Genomic DNA, 24,714 nt, shown 5'->3' with positions numbered 1-24,714 from the left:
CTGGAGTTAAAGCTCTTACATTCCCTTTAATTTAGACCCCATTATGTATAGGAACCATATGGTTCTCCATCAGAGGGTTTAACGCTGCTGAGAGGTCTTGTTTTCCCCTGCATGTTCTAAATATTTTCAAATCAGCCTTGCTAGATCATGGGTTTTTGAAGAATATACATTGGCGGGGGCCACGGGGGGACGGGACAGACAAAAAAACAAAACCAAAAAAAACCAAACAAAAAAACAGTGTTCCTATTGTTGTTTGGGTTCCTTTCCCAAATTTCTATTGAAGTTGTATAATTTAACACTTCATGTAAAGTTGTGATTAGGTGCAGATGCATTCTGTTTACACTTGTTATTTTAACATTTGCAAATGTAGATGCGAGTAAGATATTTTTCAAACACAAATGGCCCTCAGCGGATTGAGGAATAGAAATGTTCCAGATTGATAATTACCAAGAAAGCTTTAAATTGCAGGCACCTCAGCTTAATGCCTTTTCAAGAGTCAAGCATCATTATTATAAAGAAATACAGCAACTCAAAGTGCAGGTGCTGATTAAACATTACTTGTAAGAGTAATCTGCAATCCCCACCCTTAAAAGCATAATCTTAGATGAGCCTACTTAGACATTATTCTTTCCAAGACTGGAAATATATCCTGCTATTTTTCTTGAAGGAATCTGCTATGCTGAGACTGCAATATAAATAATACCTTGTTTAGAAAAATGTCAGCTCATTTTCTGTGCATTCCTTTTTGATACTTGACGATTTGAGGATGAAACTATGTTATTACCTCTTTTAGAGGGAAAGAATAATCCAGAAGGATGGGGAAAAATATTTCTATAAAACTTAAAGAATAATAGGTTCATTATTCTTTAAAATCCTGAGCAAAACCTACCAATTTCCTTGCATCTTACAAACTGTGGAGGACTCTCAGTGAAGCACCCCATCCCAGTGGTGTGCTTGGAGTTTGAAGAGAATCAAAACAAGTGATCCAGTGGGAAACTTAGTAACATTTGGGGTTATGTCTTTTCTCTGTGCCACTAAAAAAAAGGGGGAGGAGCGGTGTTTATTTTAATGAAATCAATTAGATCCCATCTTCTTTAAGTTTCTGTTTTTAAACTTCAGGTTTATACTTCCTTAATTACATACCTGACATGATCCAAGTGGCTTCTGACACTCTTACCTGTATTTTGCAACTGTTTCTAGAAGTCTGCAAGTCTTTGCCATGTTGCTACAGGCTCAACTGTGCACAAGAGCAGTAAAAGAGGCTTGGGAAAATCTTCCACTAGGTTAGCTGCAGCATGAACATACTCAAAGCGACTATGCAGGACACCAATCTTTATGGCTTGGTTTTTGTTTTGGTTGTGTTTTGGGTTGTTTTGGTTTTTTTTGTCAGAGGGGCTCAAGGCTTCTTCCATAGAATAATCTTTTCCTAATAGACATGTTACATAGTTCCCCTGTAAACCAAACAAGCTCAGCAAGCAATATGTCAAACTGCCTATGTTTTATTGATGCATGTGTTCTGAGTTCTGAGCATCCACCTTTATCTAATAGCTATAAAACATAGCTGGTGTTACCCTTTGCTGAGCTGCTACAAGAAATGCCATCATTTTGGTCTGATGAGGATGGAAGCACACTTGGCTCAATGGTCTATTTCAGTGATAGCCATATTTAAATGGTTGTTGGGCCAAACCCAGTTTACATCTAAATGAAGCTGAGCAGACCTGCAGGGGAAAAGGTAGCAAGGATGGGGCTGCGCATTGAGAAGGTGCAAATGAAAGATGATTCTGAGGGAGGAGGAGTGGGGAACAGCAGCTTCCCTGCACTGATTCCCTTCTTCCTTGCTCTGCTGGGGGTCTGCATCTGCCAGGATTGTAGATGTGGACAGCAGAGGAAGGTGCCAAGAAGTTCCCAAGTGTTGTCTTTGGTGTACTTTTGAAGCTGCATCAGGAGGATTTCTGATTCAATTGCTCGGTGTTAAGAGTACAGGACATGTTGCCTCATGCACGAAAGAAGCATTGGAAGTCCGCACATGTCCCGGGCTCAAATTTGTCACAAAAATTTTTATTATGCTTTTCACAGAAACAGACGCATACCGTCACCATTTTGTTGACTAAGTTTGTTTGAGTATAAACCAGCATTTCCCTGTAAGGCTGGAGAGAGGGGGCACATATCTCAGGCCACTGTCCTAGCCCCTGTTTTATTGGCTGCCCTGTTCTACGCAAGTCTCTCATATTACTGTAACAACAACAAAAAGAAAGATGAGAGAGGTTACATTTCCCCCTCTTTTGAGAAAGATAAATACACCGAAGCAGGTTTCTTGTTTTCTGGCTTAGTCCTTCTCCACTGACTTCACTTAGTGCCTACACCAGTGGGGCAGAGGCTCCAGCCATGAAGTGAGACTTCAGCAGGGTTAGTGAAGAGCCCTGGGGACCTGCAGCCACTGTGGGAGAAGGAAGGGCAGTGACAGTCATGAGTAAAGTCCTCTTCATTTTAGCTGAATGATTCTAAGTCTTTCCTCCAGAGTGAGAGGACCAACTTCAGACTGAAAGGAATCTACCATAAAAACATTGTTGCATATTAGAAGGAAAGCAAAGTTAAAATTCACTATTACTTCATGCAGAGTGTCACAGCAAAAGCAAATGTAATCTTTGTATCCTTAAAGTTTAAACTCCTGATTAGGATACTAGTTTTTACATGCTTAAAAATGCAAAGTGTGCATAGTAATTTATAAATGAAGATCTTTGCTGTAGCTTGCTAGCTGGGGGCTTCTTGGCATCCACCACGTCAATCATTCCTGGATTGATAGGCAGCACTGCCTTTAGGGGAGTTGTAGCAGCTGGAATTCAGAAAAAAAAGAGTTTAAAGTGTCCCTCCTACCAACTTAAACTTCCCTTCACCACCACCTCCTTTCTGCAAAGGATGTACTTTTGAACAGTCTGTGATCTGAGTTTATCCATGCTTTTTCAGGATAAGCTCAGATTTCTTCAGCTTTAATATAGACTTTATGTTCCTAAGCATCTTAGAGATAATAGTGCTTAATGGGTACTGATGAAAAGAAAGAGTATATAATTTTTAAAAATATAACCCTGATGTTTATGCATAAAAATGCTGTTTACTGAGTAATGCACATTTCAAAGTATAGTCTAGGATTTTGAAATGTCTTTCTGTTTCTAACAGCTTGAGAAAAATGGTCAATCATGAAGTAGTTTCATTGCATATGCAGGCTCACAATTGCTTTATAGTAAGGTTATATTCTCACACCTAGGGATAGCTCTCCTGAGTAACCTTTTCAGGACTTCAGTAGAATGAAGCTATACATCTTTCTATGGGTCATCTAGTGCCAAAGTGCAGAAAAAAAGGTAAAATGGCTGCGCATACTGTACTGATTGCTGCTTTCTGGAAAGTGTAATATATTGCAACCACTGCAGGGAAGATGGTAAAGCATTTTTTTTGCACATACATACCTCCTGTTGTAATGAGGTACCTACCAGGGTGGCAAAACCCCTCCAAATACAATTTTCTTGCTATTCTGTTTGATAGGGTCTCTATTGCTCTGTTTGGCTCAAGGTTTCCTCAATTGTAAGGTACAAATACTTTATATCTGCAACAAATCTTACTATATTTTTAAGCAATCTAATACTTTTGAGATGGAACCAGATAAAATCAGTAAATAAAACTTCCGTGAAGTTCTGCAGCTCAATGCCATTAGTCTTCAATCAACAGCTTTCTTTTCATTCTCCTTGTCTGCTTTTTATTTCTGTGAAATTATTTTTCCCTTCCTTTATTACTTAACGTAAATGTTGGGAGTTTATTTCTGTGGTTGTTCCTTCCTCTCTATTTTCATGTTGCCTTTCCATCCCTTTCCATTTTCAAAAGCAACTTGCAGTCCAGCAGGTGATCAGCAATTAATATGTCAAGATGTCTGAATGTCTCAGAGGTAAACCTTCTGAGTCAGATAGACATGCAGGAAAACCATACCTCTGAAGTACTACTCTCAAAGATTTTAAAGACACCAGGAAGTAATTTTCTCTTCCAGTGGGACTATTTAAATTGTTACAGCAGGATGGGAGAAATGCTTAGCCATGAGAGAATTTGATCAAAACCTATTTAAACAAGTAGAAACTTTTAGCCTTATTTCTGCTGAACAGAAGGATGGGGAGTGAAGTTTGAAAGCCTTAAAACAAGGGAATGTAACCACTGTTTCTGCAGAGTCCTGGAGCATTTTTGCCCCACAAGTGACAGAGCAGAAGATTATAGCAGGAAGATTATACCAAAAGGCACAGACAGGGCTATCCACCCCTGGGTGGATCCAGCCACATAGCTGCTGCCAATGTGCGGTTAACAAACACGTTCACCAAGATAATCTCATTAGCTAAGAGAACGGCTTTATTACTTTATACTCTAACTATCTTTATGAGCATTTTGGCCATGCTCACACTGAGCCAAAACATTCACCTGACGCACTTAGCAGAGGATCTGCGTTAAGCGAGGGCTTCTTCATTGTGCTGCAGCCAGTGCATCCTGTAACAGCACTGCCCTGTTTCATGGGGTTACTGGGGAGCTCTGAAGAGAACAGCTCTGTTCATGCCACACATCCTGATTAAAATGTGGTTCTTTTGAAGGTGGAGTCTTGATGTCCTGTGTACTTTTGCAAAGAACAGCATACAAGCCATGCTCTGCCAAGTGGGCCAGATCATACATATGGGCAGAGGGGAAGTGGGGTGCTGAAATTCTCTGTGTGCTGCTTTAGCCAGTACCCTCCTTCTGGGGAAAACATCTTACACAAAATCTAACCCTTGTCTCTGCGAGGCTCATCTCTTTATTTCTAGCTCCAAGAAGCAAATGGAAACAATTCTTATTCTTTCCTTGCTGCATGGATGGAAATAGCATCTGATGTGGCCCAATGTTGCATGTGTAACTGGATAATTAGAACCAATTTTTTCCTTCTCAAAACCAGGTTTTTGTCTCATTTGAAGTTGATGCTGCAATGCATTGATAGCTAGTTAGGCAAAGTGGAGTTATGTGTGGGAAAGAACAACAAACATATAGATATATAAATAACATATGTATTATCTTACATTTTCTGTATCCCCTGACTAGCCTCTGCATCAAGTAAAAGCAATACAATAAAGGTAACAAGACAATAGTTTTTTAAAATTTCTATCAAATAGAGAGTTTGCACCTCTGAAATGAGTCTTTGTTTTCCAGCTAGTACTGCCCCTGTATTGCAGGAGATACATACCTAAATCAGGTCAACCATTTTTTTCCCTGTTAAAAAAAGTTCATTACTTAGAAATTGTATAACATGAATCATGCCAACTGAACCTTTGGGAAATACCTCCAAACTCAAAAGCTGAACTGAAATAAATCCCATTGGAAAAAGGCAGACCTTTGTATCTTAATAAGATCAAATTTTCATATATGTATATACACGCATACATATTTTTGTCTCTGCTTGCCAAATGGTAAAAGCATTGCTGAATGCAGCACCTTGCTAGAGCACAAATAGTTATAAAAACCTGTCCTTGGCTCTCATAAAGAATGTTTTGGATAGAGAAATGCTTTACCATTTTCTATTTAAGATCTTTTCCCTCATATGTGCTCTTCATCTTAATCTTTAGCTAGGTCTTGTTTGCTGTGAATTATGTATTCTGACCAGGTATAAAGGGTTGTAGCTCTTTGGCAGTCACAGACCTTATACCTGTCTGCATGAGATCTGAAACTGAAATGTGATTTTTACCAGTTTCATCACTGTGTAATTAAGCACTAACCACATTGCATGAAAGTAACAGAAAGGCTGTGTCCCTGTGATTAGAATTAGACTGCAAAGCATGATAAACAATACCTCACCTCTTGTTAAAGCTGAGAGCAAAATCTTCACAAAAGCGACTGGAATACAGTCACATCCTAAATACGTGCCCAGTGTTGGATTTCTGATGTGCAGTTTTGAATGTATGAGGTACTCAATTTGTCAAATAGTCAGTGACTTTTCTATAAACAAACCTAATCTTTTTAAGAGAACAGTCCTCACATTTGCTGTGTTTCATGCCTGGGTTGCACCCCCTTTCATCTTTCTTGGTCAAGTTTCAGGTTGTGAACCTGTCACAGGTTTCAGCTCCCAGTCCTACCTTGCAGGCCTGGAAAGAAAATGTAACCATGACCCTCAAGGTCAGCCCTGCTCCAAATTATTCTGTTTGGTTGCAAATTTCTTGTAGCCTGGAGGAGCTTGTAATGTACAGAGACAGCAGAGCAAACAAATGCAGAGATGGGGATAAGGGAGGCAGAAAATTCAGGTGAGCACCAGAGTGAGGTATTTGCCTTTCTGTGCCCACTGTCTCTTATTTTAGATTTAGATGGCTGAAAAAGAGGGTAGAGTGTAGAAAGGGCAAGGGTATTGGCTTTGAGTTTTGTTTGAAGTGCATCCTAAAACAGGAGCCCACAGACGGGTGATGAGTTATGGAGGAAAAATTATCCAGATCCAGGATCTGGCACAGGCGATGAAATGGCAGTGACATTTGGCAGGGTTTAGCAATGACTAAAATTGAAGGCACACTGGACAAGAAACAGGCTGGGTGAATGCAAAGATGGTAAATGCCAAGGTAAGGGCAGGGGCTTGAAAAAGGGAGGGAATAATCTGAAACAGAGCACAATGTATGGAAGGTTTCCAAAACAGCTTTTGAACAGATTGAAGACAGAGGGGCTCAAGCTCCCAGTTTCACTGTCTGTAAAATGAGTACAATAATAGCTGTCTAACTCAGAGGTCCCTGTTGCAAGGCTAAACTCACCTGTGCAAAGACTGCTAATGATTTCAGTTTGCATTCTGTGAGCCAAATGCAAACCCCATGCATGTAATTCCATGAAAACCTAGGGGAGTAAACCCCCTTCAGCCTGAATTTGCAAAGGTAAAATGCAATTACTGTTTACTGCAGGATTTGTTAATGATTCTTCCTAAGAAACTTTTTTTCTTTTAATATAGACACACACATGTAACAGATTGATTTATAGGTCATGTATAATTCAGAGGTAATGGCCAGTTTCTGGACTAATCTTACACATTGAGCTAACTTTGAAAAGAAAGATGCTGTTAAACTGTCTGCTGAAGGTAAGCCTTTAAGTAATAACTTATTTGATTATTCTTTTCTGGTAAGATGAATGCACAGACTTAACTCTGTAATGAATGTACTCTCACTGATTCTTAGTCAGACACCATGTGACATAGGACAGTATGGCCTCTGGTAAGAGGCAAGGATGGAAAAAAAATGCTTGGAGAGGGTTTCCAGTAGCAAGTGCTTTCACTCCAGGTAGCAAGATCTTTAACTCTGTAAGTGGACATTATCTGGAGAAAAAACCTTTATAAGTGCCATTTTGTTGGGTCTTGGTCCTTTTTGAGCCAACAGGTATATCCTTACCTCTCTACCAGCCCCACTGAGCTAAAGAGGCGCATGTGAGTCCATAGCCATCCTGGCATCAGAGTGATGTGAGTCCATATCTATATCGACAGAGAGCAAGGGCAAACTACATGCTAATTTGGCTTTATAAAACTCCTAATTGGCATCAGCAACAGCCTCTCTTTTGGGAAAACAGTGACACATATCTTCACGGTCATTAGGATTTTAACTCTCATTTCTCATTGGTCACTGACGGGTGGGTTTTAATTAGGCCTCATGGACCTCCTGTTTTCAGATGGTACTGTGGAAAGGAGGGGAGGCTTCTCAGAGCATAAATCCCTCCAGGAGATAGATGTTCAGATGTTCCTGGAAATCCTGTTAGCAAATCACCTGCATGTCATGGCGGTGGATTTCCTTTGGAAGCTGTTGGTGGCTCAAAGCTACAGGGATGGAGCAGTGACATCCAGCAGGCCCTCTGGTTACACGTCACTTATTCAGTGTGTCATCCTGTGCGCCAAACACCTCCCCAGGCAGATGAGAAGGTGCACATCTTATGCTCAGACTGTGAAACTAGGACATCCTTAGACAAGAAAAGGAAACCTGGACATCAGTGATACAGAAATGAGGAGTTTATCCTTAACTGGAAAGAGTTATAAATCATAGAAAGTCCCTTTTTTCTCTATTCAATGGAAAAATACCTGTGCCTTTATGAGGAAAATCTTAATTGTTAATCTTAGCTCTATTTTTTTCCTCTGCTGTCCTTCTGTATGTTTTAATATTTCAAACAGCTTTTACTGCATGGTCAGCATGTTTGTTTTCAGACAGCATTCTTTCAAAGTGTAGAATCTGAATATGAACATAAACAACATATGGCTTTCAGCTTTATTGACACCTCCTGTTTCTCACTTTCATTTCTGTCAGAATATGAAAATACTTGGTGTTACTACTAATATGGCTACTCCTGAAGTCACATGCATATATAAGTAGCTGATTTATTGTATTTAAGTTGCTTGTATTGCTGGTTGAAGGAAAGAGATGGCATGCTGGGAGGCAAAAATCTAGCAGGAAATAAAAATCCCGGAAATGTATCTTTTAAATCTCATTATATCTGGTGGATTGACTTATGGTCCTTGGATATGAGAAAATGAACATCAGCCGGCTTCAGTGTGCACTCGCAGCCCAGAAAGCCAACTGTATCCTGGGCTGCATCAAGAGGAGTGTGACCAGCAGGTCGAAGGAGGTGATCCTGCCCCTCTACTCTGCTCTCGTGAGACCTCACTTGGAGTATTGTGTGCAGTTCTGTTGTCCTCAACATCAAAAGGACATGGAACTGTTGGAACAAGTCCAGAGGAGGGCCACGAGGATGATCAGGGGACTGGAGCACCTCCTGTATGAAGATAGGCTGAGAAAGTTGGGGCTGTTGAGCCTGGAGAAGAGAAGGCTGCGTGGAGACCTCATAGCAGCCTTCCAGTATCTGAAGGGGGCCTACAAGGATGCTGGGGATGGACTATTCATCAGGGACTGTAGTGATAGGACAAGGGGTAACAGGTTAAAACTTAAAGAGGGGAAGTTTAGATTGGATATAAGGAAGAAATTCTTTACTGAGAGGGTGGTGAGGCACTGGAATGGGTTGCCCAGGGAAGCTGTGAATGCCCCATCCCTGGCGATGTTCAAGGCCAGGCTGGACAGAGCCTTGGTGACATGATTTAGTGTTAGATGTCCCTGCTCATGGCAGGGGGGTTGGAACTAGATGATCTTAAGGTCCTTTCCAACCCTAACTATTCTATGAGTCTATGATTCTAATACTGTATCTAGTATTCAGCAACACTTTAACTGTACAAGCAATTGACCTCCCTAAACTGCCAGTATTTTCCACTGGTTAAAAAGTAGAGATTATTCTATTAATAATAAAGAATATTATATAAAATATGTGGAGCTCAGTTCAGTAGCTGATACACAGTCGGATCCTGGCATGAGAAGAAGGTTGACTGCTGTTCTAGTGTGTAAGCGTGGACACAGACCTGCATGGAGCTGCCTCACAGCTCCATGTACTGGAAAGACTTCTAACAATTCAACTAGGAAATATGATACTTATCCACCAAGATAATGAACATGAGAATGTCGCAAAGTAAGATCTACATTTAAAAAACAACCTCTTTTTTGGCATGTCTGTCTGTGGTGACCAGTGTGTTTGGGCTGACTTAAGAGCACAACACATTTTTAATCTTTCTGTCTCCTCTATGTGTCAGAAATAGAGACCACCCTAGAAAAGCATTGCATTTTCACATCTCTGTTTTGCAGGCTATCGGTACTGTCTTTCTCTGCAAGCCTACCTCCATTTCATGTGTCTTTCTACAGTGTCTTAATAGAGAGTAACAAATAACAAAAAAAACCCAACTAAAGCAGTAAGATGCTGTTCTTATGTTTGCTGTGGAGTAGGTAAGGAAAATCTCCCTGCAAGACGGATATAGATTTTTTAAGTATTTCGAAAAGTTAGCACTTTACTTTGAAAGCATCAAAGTGATACCACTGACTGAAATCACAGAAATTCCTTCAAGGCTACTCAGGTAGTTCTACATATATGCAGCTAAAAAACACAATACATCTGCTGTTTTGGGACTGAAAAATGTTGGTGAGATATTTTGCTTCAAGGAAACCTGACCAAAGAAGCTTAGGAAGATAGGTCAATAACTGCCATCAGAAAGGTCAACAATTTTTAGCTGTTGGTGTTTATGACTGTTTTTAAAACAGGGATAAAGAATTTTCCCAATAGCAAGGTTTTGCATTCTGCTTGTCTTGAAGCAAAATGTTGAGACCCATTGAGAGGTATGGAAATTGATTCAGCCATAACCTTTTCTAAAACTCTCTCGGTCCATGACGACCCCTTTAAATGGAAATTTTGCTTGCTCAGGAGGAGTGAAACTGCTTTTTCAGGTGTGCCTACTGAGATGTGCCTTTATATTTTTGACATTTTACTTGCCGTAGAATTTTTTTTTTTTACCTTCAGAGGATGAATGGGGCTGATGCTTTGTCATATTTGTCAGTTTGAGTCGCGTCCCTCGATCCTCTCTGAAGAGCAGTCACTCATGTGGCTCAGCCCTCATTTCTGTCAAAGCAACATTAACCAAGTAGTCATTTTCCTCTTACTTTCTACAGCTAAATTCAAAGTAGGGGCATATACAGCTTTTTTCCTTCAACCTCACAGACATCACTTTATAAAGCAGATGCTGACAGTGACAGGTTTCCTCACACATGTGCGCCGAAGCAGGATTACCAGTTAAGTGAATCTAATGCGAATGTTGGGTTCTGCTACTGATGTTCTCACATGTGGCTGGCAGAGTTACTCCCTGCACTCAGTAGGATCAGGTAACCTACATTTGGAATTGCTTATCAGCTGTACCCAAGGGAACAGCCCCTGGGAGGTGTTGACATCCATGTGAAGCAGAGCCACACCTACAGCTCCTTCACTTACCTGGTTTCTGGTAGGCAGCTTCCTGATGACTCAAGTGGCTGATCCCACTCATCATGGGGGCAGACATAGCACCTATGCAGAAGAAAGGCCAGGTCTGCCACTGACCAGGACTAAGCAGCCTTTGGTCAGCTGAAGCTCCTGCAGCAAATTCACTATCTGATTGTATAACTGGGGAGGAGGTGAAAGGGAGGGCTCAACAATTTAATCTTTGTCCCATATGTGTGCTACTAGCAGCCTACTTTGAAAACCAGTGCTTGGTTTTGTGCTTAGCAATAATAACCTTATATATCTTGAGTTAATATAAATTGTTTTTTTCTTTCTTTGTAGAATCCTGTGGTTGATTTGTTTTTAAAATGCTGTACAGTAATTACTTTATTTAAATGAATCATCTGACAAACTGGTTCATCAAACTTGTCACTTACTCTGCTATTTCTCTTTTAACCTGGACCTTACAATAGATTCTAAGCTTGGCTGTGAGTCATCAGCAGAACACAAGAGAAGTGAAACTTTACTGAATTGCTAGATTTCATTAAGGATACATGCATGAAACACTTCTACATAGGACAGACAGATTTTGTCTGCTGGCTTGTTTGTGATGCAGATTTATAGACTTTTCAACTCTTCTACACATATATGTGCCAACAGAAAAATCAAGCTCAAATAGGTAGCAATTCAAACTTTTCACAATGCATCTATCCCAAACTTCACTCACAGTAAGCAACAATTTCCTCCATAAACTATCTCATGGACTTTGTTCATGGGCAGCAAGGCACTACTAGGTGCTTATTTTAGGGCTTAATCAGGAGAACGTTCAGTCAAGTAAATATTTGTTGACTTGGAAGAATGACTTTTGTGGTCTCAGGACTTTCCCATCCTACTGGGGAGGGCAAGCACTAGCTTTCAGAGACTCTAGATGGCACCCTATTCAGCACCTCCAGTTCAGCTGAACAAAATTTCCTGTGTAAAATTATGAACTTCTTAACTATCTGTCCCATTCTTAGTCAGACCCATCCTGAGCACCTTACCATCAAATTAAAGTGTGCAGCCAAAGTTCTCTCTAAGTGCTTTACTGCTATGTTAACATGTACAAAAGGAACCTGGAAAATATGTTGAAGGGGTACCAACATATTGATTATCCAGCTGACTTCCAGAGAGACCTCTCTGAAGAACTGAAGTGTACGTGATAGTGCATATACAGTTTTGATTAGTTTGCTTAGGAAGCACATCCATGCAAAACTTTGACTCTTTCCATCATTCTTTTCCTTCCACTCCTTCCTCTGCCCAGTAAGCTTCTACTCTTTTTTAAAAGGGGATCAAGCAAAAATTTGCAAAATTCTGCCAATGAAGTATAAATGGTTCATAGGTACACATTGATTAAAATTAATCTCTATTAAATAGGAAACTGATTAGAGGTCTGGAAAAAGTTCAGGTCCTAGAATGAGAAAGTGCTTGTGTATGTATAGGTATGAAAGTTACCTCAAGGTGGTTAAATCATAGAATCATAGAATTATAGAATAGTTAGTGTTGGAAAGGACCTCAAGATCATCTAGTTCCAACACCCCTGAAATGAAGTTGTTTTAATTAAAAAAAAAAAATAAAATAAAATACGGGCATAGCATAACAATGATTTCCAAGATAGAGAATATTTTTTGCCACAATCAAATGCTAAGAGACTCATCTTATTGAAAGTTAGGAGAGATGGTGTTTGCACTGTCTTATTAAATAATTGTCTCAGGCTGTCCATTATACTCAGTGACATCAACCTTGCCTTATGAAGCAATGTTCTGCTAATTCTTGTAGGCATCCAAGCAAAACACAGCAGTTGTATCTTGATGGTCTAAGACGAAGCTGGCATTATAGCTCACTGAAGATACTTGTCTTTCTCAGGTGAAAGGAGGGAAAGCAAACTTTGTTTAACTAGAAAATTAAAAAAGTTGTTGATTTCATTACTGAAATGAGGAATTATAGGATCTGAAAGAACAGGCTTTAGATTTTTTTCCTTCTGGTGATCCTACAGTTTGCAAATCTCAAAAATCCTGCTGCATCTTTGTATTCAACGTGAGGTTTTATATTTAGTTCCAAAAGCAGCACTTATGAGGAAGTCTTTAAGGTTCTAATACATGTGTATTGTAAATGAGAAAGAGATATAGTGAGCAAGAAAATTGCTTAAGTTGGCAAATTGCTTAAGTCATGTTAAGGTGTTGTTATATATGGGCTTGAGAGATAATATAATATAATGCTGCATATTCAAGAGTACCTAGAGATTACATTGCCAACTTAGATTTGATAGCCTCCAGTGTTTTCATTGCTAAGTTAAAATTCTAAACAGGTTTTAATTCCACTGTGTTCCATTTCCTGATTGTCAGCTAATGACTGCACTATTCCTACATTGGTGACATCAAAATTGCAAGAGATTGCAGCACATTAGCTGAATACATTCTGATACTCAGAAAATATAAAGCAATATCTAGGGCTCAGATTTCACATGGGGAAGTATAAAAATATGTAACTGAGAAATACAAAGTATTCTCTAGTGACTTGCACTAAATGAGTAAATTATACTTGCAAAATCAAGTACTGAAGCTGGAGATTGCTGTTTAAAGGAGCTATTTTTTTTCAAATTAGCTGTGTTTATTATGCATTCATCAAATCCCAATGCTCCCAGACAGTCTGAATGTGTTGTTGGCATAATAAAGTCTCTAGAGGCTAGAGGGAGTAGATATCCCAGTATAAGTGGGACAGCCTGTTGACTTGAAACACAGCCACCTTCCCCATGTCAGAATATATGCCAAAGAAGTCCATTATGCTTACAAAATTCAGATTGGATATTTACAGTCAAATTCAGATTGGTTATTTACAGGTTATCTTGTAGAGGAATTATAGGAAGTTGGCAGCAGTTGTGCTATATCTAGCATTGTCCTTGTGAGGAGACGTTTAAACCAGTGCCATGATGGTGCTGGTAGATACTGCACCACTGGAGACATCATTCGATACTTCAGCGCAGAGGTGAAATCTTCTATCTGAACAAGTTCAGTTCATTCAGCAATGAGCTTTGAAAAAGTAAAAATATTCACCTGTCCCTGAGCAAACTGAGAAATAACCAACAGTGTTGCCTGAGGTTTATAAAAAACCAAAGCCCTACTAAGACAGATCTCAAGTGGAAACTTGAAGTCCATTTCTACTCAAGCTCCTAACACACTTCTGAATATGGATCTTGTACTGCCAGGATTTGCAGAAACACTTCAGAAAGCATCTCCGACACATCCAAGTTTCATCTCCTAACATAGATTGGAGCAGGAGGAACAAGACCTACGAATATCACTAATTAGTTAAGAACTTGATAGGAGTTTTCACAAGCATTTACAAATTTTAGTTTGAAAGGTCTGAATAATAAACATGCATCATCTTTCACTGATGTTAGTCTAAGCAACATTCATAATATTGTGTTAATCTACAGTGACATTCTAGATAATAACTAATGGTTGAATATGTTTTTACTGCACTGCTTTGAACAGCAATTTTATGGACACTCAGGTTATTATTGTTCATAATTTATTTTTCTCTTTTTATGTCCAGTGATGAAGAGGTGAATAATACTTATCATTTATCTCTGTTTCAACAGGAGGGATATTTGAAACTGTGGAAAATGAACCTGTTAATACTGAAGAACTGGCTTTCAAGTTTGCAGTCACCAACATTAATAGAAACAGAACACTGATGCCTAATACCACATTAACCTATGACATCCAGAGAATTAACCTTTTTGATAGTTTTGAAGCCTCGAGAAGAGGTAGTTATCTCAATTACTGTTCTCTACTACCTTTCCCCAGCCTGGTCTCCTTTTTTTTGTTCCAATTGTAATATATGTATATGAATGGTAACATAAAATTCGTCTTTCAAAGTTATTTGAACTAGGAATCGAGCTTGACTTGGACCTGTCATCTAGTTTCTGGTAAAACACCTACATCCTCTCTGCACGCTAAGAGCCCCAGATGGAAGGTGACAAGTCCAACCCATTTTTCTTTCCAAAAAATAGATTTGCCACCTGGAATTCTGCAGAAAATGATCACAGACTAACAGGGAGCACAGTGGGATGTCACAACCCATAATTAGAACACATACACAGATATTCATCATACTTAAAAAATTATTTCTATTGTACTTTGAAGAACAGAGGCCAGTTACCTCCCTGTCCTGAAATATTAACACTTCAGTGGTTTAGAGATAGAAGTAAATTTCTCTGTCATAAACAACTAGAAGAATTGGAGTTGACAAATTTGGATTTTTTTTCCCATTCTTTTATTCTCAAAGGGAAAATTATGGCCTAATTTACTTGCATCTAAATTGCTTGCAGACCAAAATAGAAAGGGGAAAAAAGTTACAACTTTCCTTGAGCACCATGTATTCCTTTGCCTCTAGGAGGCAACCTTGAAGTTTGATAGAATTTTATAGAGAACAATCTAGTTCCTGGAATTCCGTGGTGTGCGCACAACCTCATGCAAACAAGTCTGACAAAAGACCCGTAAGTCACTAAGACTTTACAGATGTGATTTGCAGTTCATTGTGATATCTGTCACTGTATGTTGTACAAGATATTCTTGCTATAAGGCAAAAGATATGTCTGCTATGAAGGCAAACGAAGGCTGCAAAATAAACATGCTTCACATCATGGATCATTCTAGAATGGTGGTGATCCATCACCTTTCAAACATCTAAGTTACTAAATTCTTCTTATGGTACTTATTTCCCATGAAGAACTACCTTACAAAGAGTACAGCATTGCAACTAAGCACAGGGCTTGTCTCCAACCCATAAACCTTATTAGAAACATTTGCAATAAATTTTTCTAATGGAGAAAAATAATTAGTATTACTTCATCTTCTGTCTGTTAGCCTAAAAATACACAGGAGGGAAAGAAAAGCTAACTACAAGAGGGATCCTTTTGTCTGAGATATAGGCACCAGGAGAAAGAATTTTTTGTTGATACTAGCATTTCACTGATTTGGAAAGGTATTAAAATGTTAGTGTGTGTTGGTTCTTTATTTCCTTTGTCATTGCTGAGGGCTTTAGGCTTTACTGCCTGCTCAGTAAACAGAGATTATGGAGCGCCATTAATCGTAGTGCTCTTTACTGTTTATGTTCCTTCAGTAGCCTGAAATTAAAGCAACTCACATTGGTAGAAGCTTGCCAGTCATGGAGGGAATCCATATAGTGTTTTTTGTGGTTCCATAAAAGTATTTCCAGATACACTGCCATGAAACTTAATGCATGTGACATCCTTCTGGCAAGCCCATAGAAAGAAAACTCCTGGTTTCTCCAGAATAACGCCATTCTGAGAAAAACAGTTTAGGAATCACTGTGATCTGAAGGTAATGAGCAGAGAAGTTGGGGTTTTTGTATTTTTATGGAGCAGGTTCTAGCATAAAATGCTAATCAGTAAAGCTGTTTTCAGGAACCAGTTACAAATCTCTTAATAATCTGGGGAGAAACATGGTTACCCATTCTCACTTTGAAACGATGGGGATGGATGGAGAATAATTATCTCAGTAAATATCACACAAGTTCCTTGCTTTTGCCTGCTAACATCTTCTTCCTCTCCCTTCCTCTCCCCTTCAGCATGCGACCAGCTTGCTCTTGGTGTAGCTGCTCTGTTTGGACCTTCTCACAGCTCCTCTGTCAGTGCAGTGCAGTCCATTTGCAATGCACTTGAAGTCCCACATATTCAAACCCGATGGAAGCACCCTACAGTGGACAACAAAGATGCATTTTACATCAACCTCTACCCAGACTATGCAGCCATCAGCAAGGCAGTTTTGGATCTTGTACTATACTACAACTGGAAAATAGTAACAGTAGTATATGAAGACAGCACAGGTAAGTAGTACTGGTGCACTGCTGGTCATGTACTTCTGTTAACACATGTATATGAATAAATTCTGTGAGAGAGACAGCCTGTGATAGTTTGGCGTATTTACAGCAGTTTTCCCCAGAGTATAGAAGAAAAATATCTGGTAAGTTGCAGCTATTCTGCTGCTGCTGTGGCTTTTTTAAAGCTTTTCACTTCATCAGACCTTAAAAAAGCCATATTTTGCTTCCTATTTGTGGAACCAGTGAGGGGTTGATCTTAAGAGGGACACATCTACAATGCAAAAGTTCAAGCTGCAACATTTTTAATGGAATGACTAGCTTGTTCCTTGAAACTAGAGTCAATCCAAATTGTCAGATGGATACTGAAGCCTGAATCTGAGTTACAGTTCGTGTAAATGTTCCCAGTCTGGAACTCTTAACTTAGAGAAAATCATTAATTGTTTTGTGACAAGAACCTCCCTCTGGGGTACACAGTAGTCAGAGCTGTCCAGTGGTGTATCGTGGACAATCAATACCTACAACACATCCCTTTTTGTTCATAGAACAACAGCAAAAATATAATAAACCTGTTCCTGGGAACAGTGATTTCAAGGCTTATCAGAGACTAGGACTTCTTTTTTTTTAATACACAGAGACTGTGGAAGGATGTCAATGTATAAGGAACTCCAAGCCGCAATTGCATGTCTTTACATATCTAGGCTTTTACATACCTACCCCTGTAGCTGATAGCGTATATTGTGCCAACAGCCACAATATTTCAGGCAGTGTCATTTCCCTCACTGGAGTGGGAAGGTATTGTTCCTTTGAAATGTATTAGCTGCTCTGGTCATTGAGATTACTGCGCACCTAAACTGCCCTCAGGAGTCCTGTCCTGCAGGATTACACACCAAAATTTATTCCAAGCGTGACTGCAGAGAGCATAATCTCTCCTACAGTTCAGACTTGGTCATGGATTAAGGGTCCATGAATTTGGCTTCACAAGAAAAGGTTTGCATGTGAACAAACCATTAAAAGCTCAGAGAGGTCTATAAATCTCCTGTCAAAACAAAAAAAACCACTAAGTATAGCCTTCCCGGGCACAAAATTACAGGTGAGGGAACATTCTAAGCTGCAGAAAAGATTTTCGTGGAGGCACTGCATCTTTAAAGATGAAAAAAATAAAGCCAACAAAATAAGACTTACACTGACAGTTATTTCACTGTGAACTCTCACCAGCATCCTTCAATGCTATCTTTATATAGTAAAAAAAAAAAAAGGTGTAGCTGAACTATTCAGATTTCTGGAAAATCCTGTTGTGCATTAGCAGTTATTGGTGCAAATTAAGCATTTCACTGTCAAACCCACTCTGAAGTTTGCATTCCCTTTTCTTTTTCCATTGCCCACAGAAGTACTACACTTCCTAGAGCTCCTCAGATGTGAAAGTAACATTTAAATTGATTCTTTGATGGCATAAAACAAACCTGGATGAACCATAAGCTCAGGCATCTGCCTAAGCCTTTAAAGGGAGTATGAAAAAAAATAAATCAAACCTTTTAAAATCATGTTGTAAAAACATGTCTGAAAGATCAAATTCTGCTTAAAAAAGCATAAATAAAAAAAAGAGCCAAGCCTCAGTTACAAGGCTAGATCTTTGTACACTGTTGACAGCCCAAAAGAAGCATATTTCCTCCTGGATCCAAGAGGCAGGTCTCAGTGACAATGTTCTGCTCTCATTGGACTGAGAGAGTACACCAGAAGGCTGGAGGTAGAAGAGAAAGAACAAGACAGGCTGGGCTTACTGCAATGGTCTTCTTGCATTTCCATTACAATGATCTCAGCAGGATTTCTGCTGCACTCCAAAAGTATACTAACTATACTCATAGGTAAACAAGTAGAGGTCCTTTCCAGCCTGCCCTATTATCATTATCAAATTAGCATTCTAGAACACTAAGCGCTGTGTACGTGTTCAGTTACAGAAATGACTGATATTAAAGAGATTTCGTTTGCAGAGGTATTTACAACTTGGAATCAAGAAAGTAAACAGAACAGCTTCGTTCCTAAACAATGAACTCATAGCTCTAACAGTGAACTTCCAATGACGCATACCCAGATTATTCAGGTTGAGATTAACCCTGCTCAAGCTTAAGAGTCTATTTTGAAGTTAAATTGTGGAAAATTGTGTTTTCATCCTTCACATTACTGCATTGCTCCAAGCTCACAGCCAGCTCCAGCACAGAGGCCACATACTGTGACAGTTGCCAAGCCGTAGTTGCCCATCTCCTGTAGTTACAGTTTTCAATGCTGATGGACACATCCATCAACAGAAATGCAGTTACAATTCTGGACTGAGCAATGTTAAAAAAAAAACAGTTCATCTGAGTGAGTTCATGTTTCCAAACGATCCAAATTGCTTGTGCCTACCCTTCTTATCTCAAATACTATTTACCATGCTTCCAGTTTTTATCATTCAAATGTTTTTCATCAATAACCTTTTTCCAGTCAGTGATTTTGGAGCTCATACAGAGACAAGAGCACTACAAATGTCTGAACACCTTAGCTCCAGCCTTCACAGACCTCTGCTGTTTAACAAAGCTTTCTCAGTAACATGTGTTTTTTGAGATTTGGCAAATGATTATTGTATAGTCCCACATTGTTCATGAGCAGGTTGTATGACATATGAAGACAGACATGTCCCAGGGACAAGTGCTTTGCATCTAGTAAGCTACCTGTGTCAACAGCACTTGTTACACCAAAGAAAGTCAGAGCTGTCTTCATTTGACAGCTTAACATTTCTTTTAACTGTAGTCCCAAATTTTCATTCTTCAGCGTTTTGCCACCATATCAGCTTTACTCTTCGCTTGCCCACTGCCGACACTGGGGTTAAGCCATTCTATGCTATCTCACATACCTTCTCTTATGTCAATGAATCATCAGCACTTTTTCCAGTCTTCTAGAATTCATTCAGGGTTCCAATATTTATCACATCATTTGCTGAGTTTAGTAATCTACTGAGTGGACTCTATAGGATCATCAATGATAAGTAAATTTTACGTAAGCAGGTCTAGAAAACCGGCAATCAATAGTGCTAAAAATTACACTTGGAATAGGAAGTACTCATCCTGTTTCTTATAAAATATTGTTTTAATGATACCAAATGCACCATGTTAAACAACTTTACTGTCTCCTCCAAAGGGACCTGCAGCAGTTATAAAGCTCTCATTTTGCTCCTAAAATACATTTACAACATTTCTTTATGTTTCCTGATTTGATCTGATCAGATTTTTACCCTCTTGTCTCTTAGACTTCAATATAAATATGAATAACAAAGCAGGCTACAGCTGGTTTCTATTTCTAATTGCTGTCCTTATAGTGCCATTGAAAGATGGACTTCCAGTCAATGGCATCTTTCTTGATAGCAAATTAATGGCTTCTGGTTATAGAATAAATATTTATTTAAACATCTCATAATTTGTCTGAAACTCCCATCCTGCTCCCTAATGCCTATAGCTTTCCAGTGCTAGGAAAAAATGAGACTCATAATCAAGCATATTTATTTTTCAAGTTGACACGTTGCTCCTTTTTTCTATATTAAGCATAATCTATTATGTTCAGAGTCCCCAGGCCATAATCAGCCTTTTTGTGATTATTAACTTGTCTTTATTTTTCATCAAGGTGTTAAAAAAGAGTTTGTTTATATCAAGTGTGATGCCTTTGTGTAAGGCAAAAAATTACATCCTGAAGTTTAAAGATGATCTGACTAAGCCTTGCAATAGACTGCATCATACATCAAGCATGCATTTCCCAAACTTAGGTACCATAAATTACGGTTTATCTTTCCACATGCAAGAACTGAGTAGACATGCTGTTCCCTGGTTGAATTTAGTCATTTGTAATAGAATCCTTGCAATATCCCATTTCTGCACTTTTTTATTTGCTACATTGATCTGTTATAGACACATGACAGACTGTTATCAACAAGTCCATCAAAAGCAGTAACACTGCCTTCAGCACAGGTTTGACTCTGCTTTTGATTTATCTTCCCTGAATTCAATAATTTTAATCTCCAGGAGCTGAGAAGGGCAATACATCGAATTCCTCACCTTCTGTAAGAATCCTTGACTTTCCCCGCTTGTTAGACTGCTCCCCCAGCATTTGTTTAAAGCTCAGAGGAATGAAGTCTTTTCATCATATCAGTTCTATCAGTTTGCACAAAGCAGAATTTGAGTTCTCACTGAATGTGCTTTCTTTGAACTTGCTGTTACAAGAGACATTTAACTTGCTAGCCCTAAAACGGTTTTCTAATAAAAAGGAGTTCTTTCTCGCAAAGGTTTTTTTCAATTTTAAGTCTGGATGAATTACATATACTTTTTTTAATTAGAAAAAGAAAATTAAAAAAAAAAAAAAAAGACAATACAGAAAATTCCCAACCTTGTTTCTGAAGGTAAAGGAGAGAGTGTTTAGATGCATGAGTACAAGGCAGCAGAATGTAGACAGTAGGTCAGGATAGTCAATGAAATAAGTCTGGTTTCTGTCCTTATAGGTTTTGTTTGAAAGCCTTAAATTGAACCTTTCTTCTCAACAATACTGGCTAACACTGTCTCCAGGCCCTCCACAATTCATGCTCAGCCACCATGTCTTCTACTCAGCTGGACTCTATATCTTTCCTACCCAAGTTCCTGCTCCAGCACAGTCCTGAGTCGCTGCTCACATCACTCACTTTGCAGAGAGGATGCCGATGCCCATGATATGTCATTTCTGTGCTGCCACTTCCTTCCCAACCTCATTGGCAGTCCATGCTGCCTCCTATCTGTTGCAGGCTGAGCTCCAGATGGTCTCACCAAGTGCGAGAAAAGGGACTGCCCTAAGCACTGGACTTGCCCACTCCCCCCAGGATTCAAGCTAAGCACTTCATGCTTAAGATTTGTCCCATGTCAAGACCTGGTGGCGTCATGTTCAGGAGTTTGGGTTTCTTGACCAAGAGGAAGGAGAGCACTGATGGTTATTAACCCTGTGCTATTAATGAGTTAGTTGATTCAGGCGTTTGCCTGGTCCTCTGTGTTAATAACTGCAGTTCTTTTCACTGCTTCTTTGTTTTATTCAGTACACTATATCTACACTTTACCTTCAGTTCATGTGGCAATAGAAAGTGGTGGGAAGCATAAGGTCTAAGTCTCATGTAACTGAAGTTGATATATTAAGGCACACAGCATTTTCCTTCCCCCCAAAAGGAAATGGAGGCAGGCAGGCAAATTCTTTCCCTTTGCTTTCACCACACTTGCACTTAAGTATTTTTTATTGCTGGAAAGAGTAAAACAGTACTTAGCCTGAGGCTCTGTAAGATGCAAGATTCCCTGTGTGCTGGACTCCTCCTCCCAAATCTCACTTTTCCATTTCCGTAGGCTAACCATTCATTAGAGTGGCCAAAACACTACAGTCAAGGGCTGAACACTTGAGTGCATGGTACAGCCAAGCTACAGCTTTACAGCCAAATTACATAAACTCTCCTTTTTATTAGTCAGTGTTGGAATATGTGCCCCATTCTCATAATAATAAGCTCAAATTGTTTCATATTTACACAGGCTGGCTTCCAGCCAGGCTCCGATCTCACAGCCTGTGCAGGAATTTGCATTTGAATACTCATAGTGCTTAATATTTTTATATTGATTGTTGATACTTGAAAACCTGCAAAGAGCAGACCGAGTGTTGCAGGCGGAGGGGAAAGATTAGTTTTTTAAAAAACATGTTGCCAACACTTAAATGAAAGCCAAAAGTCCTCAACCTAGCAATCACTCACTAACTTCAGAAGAAACAGGGATGCTTCATCTTGCCTTATATGTACCATTGTACCAAGGTCATTTACATGCAAGACAAATATATACCCACTCTCAGCAGGAGAGTGATTAGTTTTTTAATATTAATAATTTGTTTGATTTTGTTCAAGAAGTGCTTCTTGCCTGTATCCTCTCTCTGTTCATATTTATAAGGCATCATTTTACTTTAACTCAGTGGAAGATCACAGGTTTTTTGCAGGTAAATTGCATTCATGGATAATGAGAAAGAGACTGTAATCGTACACCTCAAAAAATTCTTAACTATCTTACTTATCTTTTGGAGGCAGTACAAATGACATAGAAGTGCTGAATTAGCTAGTAGAATTGCACTGTGTTTAAACACTTGGACAAGTCTTCAAGTGCTGAGGTCCACTGACTTCAAATAAGCTGTATAAATCTGTACCAGCCAAAGACATGGTCTTAGAAAGCTTGTTCTTGTGCTTATAGATGAAAAGCTGGATCTCAAAGTATTTCAGTTCTTTATAAGATCTCATACTGGCTGATTGACCTTATGCAAGTCACTATGCCTTCTTGTTTCTTGTCCCTAAACTGATGATAATAAAAATTTAAGGCTCCTCCTCTGGGGTATTGTAGTGTATGCTGTAATGAGGACATTGAGAGCCATATGTATGGCGATTAAGAATGAATCTTGGTAAGTGCCACTCAGGCTAACCACTGGCTTCTAAGTGAACCACAATAGAGGTGCTGGCTATTGAACATTTTTCTCTATCTTCCCTCATCTGCTCATGCTTGACATTAGGCAGGAAAGTTAGTAAGGAGGTTTCTTCAATTCTATGTTCTTGTTGTTTAATATCGAAATAATAACTGCAAAGTGAGAAGCATCATATTCTTTTTGCAATAAACTATCAATATAGCATCAATTCAAACATATCTTTTAGTCAACCATTTAAAAATGTATTTCAGAATATTTAGGTGCTGAAGACAAGTATAACCATGAAAAGGAAAATCTGTAATGATATCATTTAGGAGGCTGGCAAATATGAAACTAACAACTACCCTTTAGGCATTTGCAATATGTTGGGACTGATAAGAGACCCTGTTTAAGTGACAATAAATACTTGTTGCACAGAATGGTTGGTTATATAATTGCACATCATTTTTTCAGGTCTAATTCGCCTGCAAGAGCTCATCAAAGCCCCTTCTAGATACAACATTAAAATCAAAATCCGCCAACTGCCCTCTGGGAATAAAGACGCCAGGCCTTTACTCAAGGAGATGAAGAAGGGCAAGGAGTTCTACGTGATATTTGATTGCTCACATGAAACAGCAGCAGAAATCCTTAAGCAGGTAAAGGGGAAGGGGTGAAAAAGCATGACGTTCATTTTGTATCCTGAAAGTTGTCACCCTCTCTGGTTTTCATTTTCTGGGAAACACTAAAACTGAAAGCATTTACCAGTTAGGCCAAAGGCTTGTTAACACCAGGCATAGAAGTTGTTACAGAATGTGCAGCATCATCTCAGCGCTCCTCAAGACTACATGGCTTCACAGGGCCATAAGGACCAGCAGCAGAAGAGAAACCCATAGATATCCTGCAGAAGGAAATATGTGTTTCCTTTTAATCCTTCAGTTTCTACTTGACTAGGAAAGTTGTTGCATTTATTTTAGCTTGTTGCGGTTTAATCAATAGAGCTTTTATGTCTTCCCCATAAAAAAAATGAAAGAACACATTTTGGAGTGCTTAGGGAGCAGCTCACATTGAGTTATTGCCCCCACAGAGGCTGCACATCAGGCTGAGTGCTGGCTATAGTAACAGCAGGGCACTGATCCATCACATACAAGAGCATAACTCTGCATTCACATTTCTGTAACAAAGCAAGATTTGGTCTGCTGGCACTACCTCATTGGATTTTGAACTCTGGTACAGCAAGAGGATGGAACGGAGACAGTATAAGAAGGAAAACATATATACTTTAAAGCAGGAAGAAAGGCTATTGCGCAAAGGTCAACATAGCCCTGACCTAAGCATGAGAGTTGGACAGCCACACAAGGCGAGGATGAACACCACAAAGCCTGATGATAAAGGGCTGGGACGTTACCAGGGGGACGCACAGAATGGTGTAAATTAGAATTTACTCTTGTCACTTATGATATATTTCTAGACGATCAAAGTCTAAAGCACTGGCTCCTGCAATTCATAGAAAGAAAGACAATAATTCTG

At 39.2% G+C, this 24,714-nt stretch overlaps 1 protein-coding gene across 2 annotated transcripts in view; it reads left to right on the top strand.

Moving 5' to 3' along the window:
• Positions 1-24,714, top strand: part of GRIK1 (glutamate ionotropic receptor kainate type subunit 1) — a gene marked incomplete at both ends in the record, with an annotated part of 177,704 nt that overhangs the window by 84,656 nt on the left and 68,334 nt on the right. For both annotated transcript variants that reach the window (XM_080612276.1, XM_080612275.1), the window contains 3 exons: positions 14,480-14,647; positions 16,474-16,731; positions 23,662-23,843. In XM_080612276.1, the coding sequence (XP_080468402.1) occupies positions 14,480-14,647; positions 16,474-16,731; positions 23,662-23,843 (608 nt within the window). The remainder of the gene's footprint in view (positions 1-14,479; positions 14,648-16,473; positions 16,732-23,661; positions 23,844-24,714) is intronic.

Source organism: Psittacula echo (assembly GCF_963264785.1).
Source record: "Psittacula echo genome assembly, chromosome: 3".
NCBI classification, from domain to species: domain Eukaryota; kingdom Metazoa; phylum Chordata; class Aves; order Psittaciformes; family Psittacidae; genus Psittacula; species Psittacula echo.
This window is presented reverse-complemented; position numbering and strand designations above follow the sequence as displayed.